At 34.8% G+C, this 10,940-nt stretch overlaps 2 protein-coding genes across 2 annotated transcripts; both read left to right on the top strand.

The window, feature by feature from the left end:
- The first annotated feature begins 4,050 nt into the window (after positions 1 to 4,050).
- LOC133791256 (uncharacterized) lies at positions 4,051 to 6,388 on the top strand. Its single transcript, XM_062229185.1, has 5 exons — positions 4,051 to 4,297; positions 4,384 to 4,532; positions 4,627 to 4,675; positions 5,001 to 5,143; positions 6,053 to 6,388. Exons 1-5 carry the CDS (start codon positions 4,249 to 4,251, stop codon positions 6,137 to 6,139), a joined length of 477 nt encoding a protein of 158 aa, XP_062085169.1. The 5' UTR covers positions 4,051 to 4,248; the 3' UTR covers positions 6,140 to 6,388.
- A 1,205-nt stretch (positions 6,389 to 7,593) lies between these two features.
- LOC133791257 (inositol 3-kinase) lies at positions 7,594 to 10,273 on the top strand. Its single transcript, XM_062229186.1, has 2 exons — positions 7,594 to 8,695; positions 9,652 to 10,273. The coding sequence occupies exons 1-2, from the start codon at positions 7,844 to 7,846 to the stop codon at positions 9,913 to 9,915; spliced, it is 1,116 nt and encodes a 371-aa protein (XP_062085170.1). The 5' UTR covers positions 7,594 to 7,843; the 3' UTR covers positions 9,916 to 10,273.
- The last annotated feature ends 667 nt before the right edge of the window (positions 10,274 to 10,940 follow it).

Raw genomic sequence — 10,940 nt, forward strand, 5'->3', positions numbered from 1 at the left:
TCCCCGAGAAATTTGAAGGTTGGTCTCCCTAATTAACCTATGGAATGGGGTAAGCACAGAATGTACATTGTTCCTAGGAAGCAGTACTGTCACTACTCTGACAGATCCTGTCCCCCAGGATCCCCTTAGTAGCCCACGCGGATCAGTCCATACTAACGAACAAAGGACAGTTGTAAGGCTCAACCACGCCTAAGTCGGTCCAATCGACCAAGATTAACAACATCTAGTTATGTTACATTCTTTGTATTGTAGCTCCCTTAGCAAGAAAATTGTAATTACATCCCTATTGGGCCCAGATTAGTCTAGCCCAAGCTACTTGACTACCTATAAATAGGGTCAGTTGTGCACAATAGCAGAGATCCCAAAATTTATCTTGTAAGCAAAACGTTGCTGAACTTGTAGAAAAACTCTATTGTCAAAGCTCTCTAAAGCCTAATACTAGTGACTCATGGACTAAGGCTCATTAACGCCCCAACCACGTAAAAGTTGTGATTGGTCACCTCTTATCCTTTCTTTCCAGCTCTTATTTTATATTCCTAGTTTCCGAAAAACTCGGTAAACACTAGACTATTTAATTACTAAATAATAATAATTATTAATTAAGAGCATGTTAGAAAGTTAATGTGTACTAGTGTAATAATTACACTATATTTTAAAATATAATGTGTGTTTGGATGTCAAGCGGTAATTACAAATATTACTATAAAATAATATATTATGTAATAATTACTATTTAAAATTAATAGTATTTAGTAATTACATAGTCTAATTATACACAATTAGAGTACTTCAATTATCTCTAATTACATAATTATCGTATAATTACTTAATTAAGGACATGTTTGGAAACAACTGTATAATTACTAGGGTAGTAATTATATATCTGAGTAATTACACTATATTTTCAAATATAATATGTGTTTGGATGTCAAGTAGTAATTGATTATGAATTCTTATTGTCATGTTTGACAAAACCATTACTAATTGCACATAAAAATAATATTATGTAATAAATATTATTTAAAATTAATAGTAATTAGTAATTACACCCAATTCTCATGAGGGGCTATGAGAATTGGAGAGTGTAATTAGGAACTCTCAATTACCTCAAATTACATAGTTACTGTGTAATTACATAGTCCGACAAACACGCCAAATTAAGTAATTATTCCGAATTACATCCAATTCCAATTACAGGGTGGCTTTCCAAACACACCCTAAATAATTATGAAAAACATAGTAATTAACTTGAATTACACTCAATTCTAATTGCAAAATGGTTTTACAAAGGCACCCAAATAATTACAACATAACTGCCAAACTGGCTTATTTGAAATTATGTAAAAAAAATTAATAATTTCAACTACATATACTGAAATCGGAACACACTCAAAATAAGTATTGTTTATTTGAAAAATTAATATGGGATATTGGTGGCAAAAGTACCTATTATTTTGAAAAACTTGTGTTTAAGTACCCAATCCTTTTTTTTTTTTTGTGGAAAAAATACCCAACGTCCACTTTCATTGGTACCCAGCTTATTTCCGTGAAATAATGTACACATGTCACGCGTACGTTTATCCAGGTTTATAAAACCTTTTTTTTTTAAATAGAAATGTAAATAAACAAAACAAAATTAATTAAATTAAAAAAAAAAACTTTAAAGTTAAAAACCCATTGCAAATAGAAGAACGAAAAGGAGGAGAAGTGTACTGAGGAAGACGAAGAGCAGTGGCTGAAAAATGGAGGGGGAAAGTTCATATTTTTCTACTGGATCAAAAGCTAGGGTTGGGCGATTTAGGGGTGGGAATCGCATTGAGTGCCTATTTGTGATTGTGGCTTTGATAGTCTACTGAGAACCTTTTGGACAGAAGCCAATCTGGGTAGGAGATTCCAAACTTGTCGCATAATGAAAGTAAGTGTGTTTAAATTTAGTTTTATTTTAGTTTGGTTAATATGAAATGTGGGTTGTTCTTCATCTGGGTTTTGTTGTTGCTTTATGTCAGTTGGAAGGAGGTTGTGATTTTCTCCGATGGGTGGATACTGATATGGTTGAAAGTGGCAAGGTTGTGATGCCACATTGGAGAAGAAGAAATGAGAGGGAAAACTGGAATGCTAATGTGTTCGAGCATGAATTCGAAAGTCCAAGTTCTGTCAACATGGCAATGGTGAGGAAGGGTAAAGTTTGCAGAGTTTGTGGACATTTCCTTAACAAAAATTGGATGAATATAAGTTAGGGAAAATTAGTTTTTACTGTATTTGTAATTGTAATTGTTTGGCGTATGAAATATTAGGCATTATGTGATTTTAGATGCAAAATTCACTTGGGTGCAAGCATTGGTAGTTATTGGAAGTGTGAAAATGTTTTTTGATGTAAATCTTATAAAGCTTAATGAATGACTTTGTACAATTATGGTAGAATACAAGTTGCGGACTTTTTGTTTATTTTGGTATAAAATTTTGGAAATTTTGGCAATCTTGGTGTAAAGAATACAAATTGCAATATGCTTACTTTGAAAAAATGTAAACTGCCCAATTTATCATAATCATAACCAAAACACAACAACATAAATTTAAAATCAATCCTTAGCATAATGTAGTTATAAAGTCATAATTTCAAGATAAATACATAGTGTAACATAGCATATGTTGTGCTTGCATAAGCTTACTATAATTCTAGTCAAAATAGTTGGCCATAATATAAGGTTACACATTCTTTGTACACAAAATTTGGCCAAAAAGTCTTGTTGTTAGCAGATATTCATTCTAGACGAAAAGTCCACTAGAAAAAAAAAAAATCAAAAGTGGACAACTACAATTCTAGCATTGTTGTTGTTGTTGAGTTGATGAAGATGTTATTACTGCATCTGTTGCACCCTTTCTTCCTCTTCTCCTATGTGTGTGCTGTTGTGGAGATACAGTGGCTTGTTGAGATGGTGGCTGCTACGCTGAGATTGCTGCTACATCTCTTGCATTCTTTCTTGCTCTCATCTTCTATTTTTTCACGGTTTCAGGATTTGGATTCTTCAAAGGTGGTCTGCCCATTTTCTTTGCAACTGCAGGCTGGCCATAACAAAAACACAAACATGTCAAATAGTTGAATCACAAGTGCCAAGAAAAGCTTCATAGACTAAATCAAAAGCAATACATGTGTGACTATTGCATTCTTGCAAGTTGCTCTTGAATGACCAGTTTGTTTACAATTGGTCTCCCAATTAAGTTTGTTTCAGTGGGGGATAAATTGGATTCAAGCCTGGATCTAGCCACTTGTCAAGACTTGGCATTGGGTCAACAACCCCTACATATTGAGCTACAAATGCTTCTTTTTTGTAGGCATCATCAATGAAATCATACACATTCAAGTTCGAACTCCATATACATGCCAATGCCCCAACCCGATGCAAATATTCCTCAACTAGCTCAGTCAAAACCCCACACTTCAACGTACAAGTGAATCAATTTTGGCAAAAAAAAAACATTTTTAAAGTTTTAAAGTACAATGCAATACATAACTATACATATTAAACAATTCAACTGACCTCATTAACCATTCTACCTAACCAGCAAGCAATGCCCATTTATCATATTCTATTCATTCGAAAACCCAAATTTTAAAGTGAAGAAACACTTACGGTAAATTGGAGCCTCCTCTTTTGCCTTTCGAATCAACATTGGCTAGGGCATAGCCAACCTCACTCCTCCCTCTTCTTTGTCTTCAAATTGCCATAACCACCACGGAGTCGTTCGTCTTCCTCTCCTCCACTACTAATTAGGGTGCCCCCTTCGTCAATACCCTTCTTCTTTGATAAAACTTCCAATACCGGACGTTCACTTTTTCTTTTACTTCGAGTTTAAATGATTTTTAATTTTAAAGTTTTTTATATTTGTTTTGTTTTTAATTTATTTAATTTTGTTTTTGTTTATTTACCTTTCAATTTTTAAAAAAAAAAAGTTTTAATAAACCTGGATAAATGTACGCGTGACACTTGTATATTATTTCACGGAAATAAGCTTAGCAGCAACATATATCAATGGAAAGGGTATTTTAAAAAAAAAAGATTGGGAGCATTTGAGTTATATTCCTCAAATTTTGCAAGCAAATGGAAGATTCAAGAAGGAAAAACCTTGAAAAATAAAAATAAATAAATAAGTCGGAGGAACAAAGCAAAGCGAAGAGGAGAGCAGAGAGGGTAATAAAGTAGGCGAATCCACGATAAAACGACAGAAAGCGCGACCGGAGCAGAAACCATGGCCGATAAATTGGCTCCAGAAAAGCGCCACAGCTTCGTTCACAATGGTACTTACCTACATCTCTATCCTCGCTTCTCTCTTTCCTTGATTTTGGTCTCTGAAACTGTTGATTTTCACTTCTTATTCTTTCAGGTCAAGAGGTTTTCGAATGGGACCAGACCCTAGAAGAGGTCAACATGTATATAACTCTTCCTCCGAACGTTCATTCCAAGCAATTCTATTGCCAGATTCAGTCTAAGCATGTTGAGCTTGGAATCAAGGGCAACCCTCCTTACCTCAATGTCAGTCCCGTTGCTTAACATTCATCCATGGTATTTTATCAATTTTTATCTTTGAGTGAATGTAAGTTATTCAATTTGCGTCTTACAATCGCAGCATGACCTTGCTAGCCCGGTGAAGACGGATTCTTCTTTTTGGACCTTAGGTATATTTTCTTTTTCTGTGCTTATTTGTTGAATGAAACTTCCTTAGTTGCCCTGCCCATTTGGGTTTGGACAAATGTCACGAATTGGAATTACAACAGGAGAAAACTGTGAATTTAGGGTTAGATTTCTGGGTTTTTTTGTTTGGGTCTATACTACAGTACTGGCTGCAATTTTATATTGGGATTTAGGGTTTTAGCTTTACCAGGTTCTTAATGCTAAATCGCATTATGCTTAAGATTTATCAATGTGCATATATATAGATTGGCTGGAACTAGAGCTCAGTGTTAACTAATAAAAAATTGTCATTTTTTTCCCAATTGGTAGAGGATGGAATAATGCATATAACGCTGCAGAAGAGGGACAAAGGCCAGACATGGGCTTCTCCCATATTGGGTGAGGGTCAGCTCGATCCTTATGCTACTGATCTCGAACAGAAGCGGCTCATGCTTCAGAGATTTCAAGAAGAGGTTAATTATGCTTAAATTGCTTCTTTAACATCATAAAGTTAGTGTCTTTATACAAAATGGTGAAAATGTTTTCCTTTTGTGCTTATTGCTTTTGTTGCCATGGTTTTGGTTCATTTGTCAAATATAATGCAATGTTACTTAAAACATTTCTTCTGTGCTCAATAGTTTCATTGATTGATAATCTTGTTCTGTATTTGGACTATGTGAGCTGTGTGATGTAGCTGATGATAAATGTTTGTGGTTCATTGTCATTTAATGCTGTGCAATTTTAGAATTGTGTTTGTCGCACAATAATAGTAGAAAACGTATAATTTTGTTTTCGGGTGGGTAATTTTGACATCGTATATTGGCAGTTCTTTCATATATATGATAAGTTTCTTTGTAGGGTCAATGACTAATTTTTATTTAATAGGATTTCCCGCAAGAGTCTGTTACATATTCCCTTCTTAGGTAGATGGTTACAGAAAGATCGGCCAAATAACTAGTTTCAAACCTAGTCTGGAAAAGGTATTAGGAATGGAAAAAGAAGATTACAAAAGCAGCCGAAGGCCTTATATGGGGAAGGCTGACATACAATATAGGAGAGAGCTAGAGATTAGCTTAACTGACTGTTACAACAGAATTAGTAACTAATAAAACTAACTCAAAGACAAAATGAGCTTATAAATTCATAATTCATAAATTCATAATTCATTTTTTTGAGGGGATTAAACAAACTTCTTCTACTTTGCATGTTTTCACTACTTTCGATAAGATCTTTGATCTTAGAAATTTGATGTTTGTTTAGTAGCTTATAGTCTCTTTTGCTTTCTTATATCAAGCACTGGCCATATTTTTTCTCATGCCATTGACATGATTCGCTCTTTAATTTGAGACCAGTTTTTTTAACACTTTGTTTTTAAACTGCAGAACCCGGGTTTTGACTTCTCTCAAGCTCAGTTCACTGGCAACTGCCCTGATCCAAGGACCTTTATGGGTGGAATCCGCACAGATTGACAAGGTTTGGTATCTTGCTTTAAAACTTGCAGAATCCTGACGCAACATTTAGTAAATAAGACGATCTAATGTGTTTGTGAGGAGTCTAAACCACTCCTCCAAATAAAAAGAAAAAAAGTGTGGCTTTGATTGAGTCTTCTATACTTGGTTTCATGCAATCTCTGTAATAATTTTATCAGTATCTTATTGGTGTATTATTATTTCGCATTTCTTATCATTGTAGAATGAGCAAAGTCCAAGTGTTGTGTATTTCATGTTAGCACCATACTTTCTTGTAATTGTTTTGTTATTGGTGTCAACTGTTTTCGTATGTCACAAATGCAGAAGAATGGACTAGTAGTTGAGAAAGATGAAGATGAATGTGTACAAAAGAAGCCCTATGTTTGGATAATTATGTTAAAATAATAAGGCACTAGTTTTGATAATTATGTTAACGGTTGAGAAAGATGAAGATGAATGTGTACAAAAGAAGCCCTGTGTTTGGATAATTATGTTAAAATAATAAGGCACTAGTTTGACTCACGGTGAAACAGAATTTGGCCATAAAAACAAAAAAACAAAAGAGAAGAAAGAAATCATAGTAAATTAAATGGTCGGCTGAAAAGGTGTGACATAAATAGGAATCATATTCTTTTCCAAGTTTAAATTATATTGTTGTGAAAGTGTTCGATCTAAGAAATCTACACACGAGTTGGAATCAAATGCTGTCGGTGCTGTTTTCAGGGTTAGATAGTATTTAAATAAATATGGCAAGTGGTTAATAAAGATTCCACCAGCCTACTCAAGTGCTTACTCACACATACCCAACTGAAGATCTTACATTTATTAGGCATGGTCCATTTTAACCGTGACAAACAACCTAAGTTGATACCCAGTAAATACCTAATTTATTTCAATATTCAAAATGTCTTTCATTTTCTTTGCCTACCTTGTCAGAACATTAGGTGACAATTTTTCATTTGCTTTATCTATCATTTCCGATTTGTTGGGGAAGTGCTAAGATTATGAGATTATTAGGTGTCTAGTAGGTGAAAATACACATAAACTAATATTCGTTTTAAGAGTATTATTATAAGTCATTGTATTTGTGGATTGATGGTTTTTTTTGACCTATTTATCACGAAATTACACCGTGCTCAGCCAGTTAAATTTACGGTTTCACTATCTTAATTTTGATTTTCTTCAATTCGCGTACTCACTTTCCTTTAATCAATTGAAAAAATTAAAATAAAACTATACTTCCATAAGTTACGAAGTTCTTCCTTGGTACCATCAAAACATTGTCTTCATAATCATACTGGGGAGTCTTCGTTAACAGTTACAGTATGCGTAATCTCACATTACATACTATCTACGGCTGTGATTAAATGTTATGTACTTACCATTTTTAAAATATATATACATACATAATAATAAAATAAAAATATGATTCTCCATAAACTGTACTCTCTTTCGTTGGCGCGCGTCTTCTGATGAAAATCGACACATACACGCCGCTTTCTCTGAACACGCATACAAATCAAACTTTTTGTCGTCTTCTTCTTCTGTTAAATATCTCAGTTTCGTTTTTAAGTTTTTCTTTCTTCTTCAATGGCCGCAAACACATAACCCTTCTCTTCATTTCCTCCTTACCCATGATCTCTAAGCCAGTCCCAACATATCACGAAGATTCAATTCCCACCCACTTCGCCCTCCAAGCCGCCCATGGTGAGGGACCGAAAATATCCCCAACGCCGGGGCCTAATTGTTGGCAACTACTGCCACGATGTTCTTCTCCGAGACGACGTCGTAGTGGCTGAGACTCTCGGCGGCGCCGTTTCCTTCATTTCCGCCGTGTTCGACGGAGTGTTGGTTCGGCACAATTCGATATCGAAGGTCGGTCGGGACTTTGCTTATTCTACCCATCACGAACCGATTGTAGTGCCCGGTTCGAAGACCACTTTGTTCCATGCACACTTCGGTTCGGAAATCGATGGGGATGGGCACCAAGATCGGGTTTTGAAAAGAGTCCGCGCTTGCGACCCGATTTGGCCGACGGATCTCCCGGAATCGAGATTCGATTTCGGAATGGCGGTCGGGGTCGGCGGGGAGATTCTGCCGGAGACGCTTGAGAAAATGCTTGAATTATGTGAAACAGTTTCTGTGGATATTCAGGCTCTGATACGGGATTTTGATGCCATTGACGGAACCGTGAAGCTTGTGGATTTGAAAGAGAGTGGGTTTTATCACCTTCTTCCTCGAATTGGGTTTCTAAAGGCGTCGGGTGAAGAGACTTCGTCTTTGGACGTTGAGGAAGTGAGAAAATTGTGTTGTGTTGTTGTAACGAATGGGAAACATGGGTGCACGGTCTACTGGCAGGACGAGGAAGCTCAAATTGGGCCTTTCCCCACGAACCAGGTGGATCCAACGGGTGCAGGGGATAGTTTTCTTGCTGGGTTCGTGGCTGGACTCGTTCAAGGATTGCCTGTTCCTGATGCTGCATTGTTGGGTAACTTTTTTGGGTCTCTAGCTGTTGGTCAAATAGGTGTGCCCAAGTTCGATTTGAGGTTATTACAGGTATGTTTATGGAGTTCCTTTTTGCTTTTCGTTGTTGGAAATTGCGAATGCCTTCTGTTCTTTTGCGAAAAGAAGGCTTATGTTGTTATAGTTATACTGTATTTGGTTGTAAATGCTACTTGTTCTTATAATTGGCTAAATTTGCTTTTAAGAACATGAATTAAGCAGCAATTATCTGGGTTATTAGTTCCTTTAAATGGTGTCTCCTAGTTTGAAGTTATAGACAGTCAGCTTACATAGATGGAACTTAGTAAAGGTGGCATTTACGAAATCATATGCTTAGTAGGAAATTCAGGCCTTGAAAGAGTTAGCAGAAAGCATTGCCATTATTAATTATAATCTAAAAGAAGGAATTAAACAAAGAAAAACGCGTTCATTGTCTCAAAAGTTTGTGAAAGGGTATTAAAAGATTTGTGAGTGCATTTGTCTACATATGATTATTTGACGTGATGACTGGAGTTTACCTTTTTTTGTTAAAAGAAATGGAATTTGAAAACACCTCTACTGCTGGTCATATTGTTAGGCTGTATTATCTGACAAGACTTGATACAGTCTGTCTTATGATATGAGTGTGAGGTTAGCGTGAATATTGTATACATAAAAATTGAGGGAGTCGCCACTTGAAATAAAGTTAAGATAAAATTACAAGTGCATGTAATTTTCTTTTGTTAACTTAGTGCGTATGGTAAAGATACTAGTAGTGTTCGAGGAAAAGCGGCACAGCAGTATTAGAGGCTTTAAGACTGGAGCTTTTTGTAGTGCTTATGAGAAAAGTGTACAGCCATTTGGATATTCTTTCTCTTTTCTACATGTAAGAAAATACTGTTCTTTTGGTCATTAGTTTAATTTTGAGCTAGACTGTGTGGTTAAGCTTCCTCTTTTGCACTTTCATAATGAACTAGCTTTACACGTAAAAAACTCGGTTCCTTTTTATTCACTCTTTTTTTGCCTTCCAGAGAGTTAAGGATGAGGTACAGAGGAGGAAGGTGCATTGTAACAGCTGCTGGGAAAGGAAAGCCGAAGACTTGAAGCTTATGAAGCTGGCAGGATTTGAACAGTTTCATGCATCACTTTCAGCAGCAAAGATGATGCCTTCTTGTCCTGTCCAGGAATGTCAATGGGATCTATCCATTTCTCCTCCTGCAGCAGATCAGCCGAAATTGTTAAATACTCCCGTCTTTGAAGAGACGATTCAAACAATCGACGGTGGTAAGCCATGACTGATAAACTTATTGGCTTTAATCTTTTGGATTCAAATAAAATTGCATCAAAGTAGAGATGTTTATGTATAGAGTTAGAAGTCATTTGCATCTTATGTTCACTCTGCAATTATCATGGTCGTGCAATGGTTTAACTGGTGCCTACTATGCCCTATTATTGTTGCAATTCATTTGATTCTTACTAATAGATGAATGTTGTAATCTTATAACCTGCGTTTTCTGCTGCCCTTAAAATAGGGGTGCACGGTGGGCGGGTTTTGGGCTGTTTGCGCCGTTTTATTATTTGATGGTTTAAGAAAAATACAACTCATAATAATTGCGGTTTGGGCAGTTTTTTATGAGCGGATTTGTGCGGTTTTATAGGCGAGTTGGGTTGATTTAAAATTTAAAATTATCGACTTATGATATTTAACAAAATAAAAAATTGTAAACTATAAAGTTATAGTTTATACATTTTTTACTCATCAATGTCATCATGAATAATAACTTACAACATTATCATATCTTAAACTTAAATTTGAAACCTCATAAAAAAATTCTAATTCTAATAAGTATTTCAATTATACAAATTATAAATGGTATAAACTTATCATTCTACACATTGATAATTTCAACAATTTGAGTTTTATTATGAAAAGTTTTACTAATATTTAAACTATCAATACATGTAACATTATTTATTTTTTCATAATTTTTTCCAAATCAAGTTTTTATATATAATTCTTAAGTTATTACAATTAATCTCATAACAATGAAACTTTTTATTAAAAAAAGTTAAATATTTGGACTAATATAAATATATATGTAAATATAAAAAAAAATAATGATTCACATCTCAAAATCCAATATTCAAAAGATCATAAATTTTATATTTTTAATGAATTATTTATGTGTTGTATTTTTAAGTTTAGATTATTATTAAAAATTATATAAAAAAAAAGTAGCAAGTGCGAGTTGTATTTACTTTATATTATTGCAATCCGTACCTAACCAAATTTTACTGAGTTTTTTTAATAGATGGGTTG

This window comes from Humulus lupulus, chromosome 7 (assembly GCF_963169125.1).
Source record: "Humulus lupulus chromosome 7, drHumLupu1.1, whole genome shotgun sequence".
Lineage (NCBI taxonomy): Eukaryota > Viridiplantae > Streptophyta > Magnoliopsida > Rosales > Cannabaceae > Humulus > Humulus lupulus.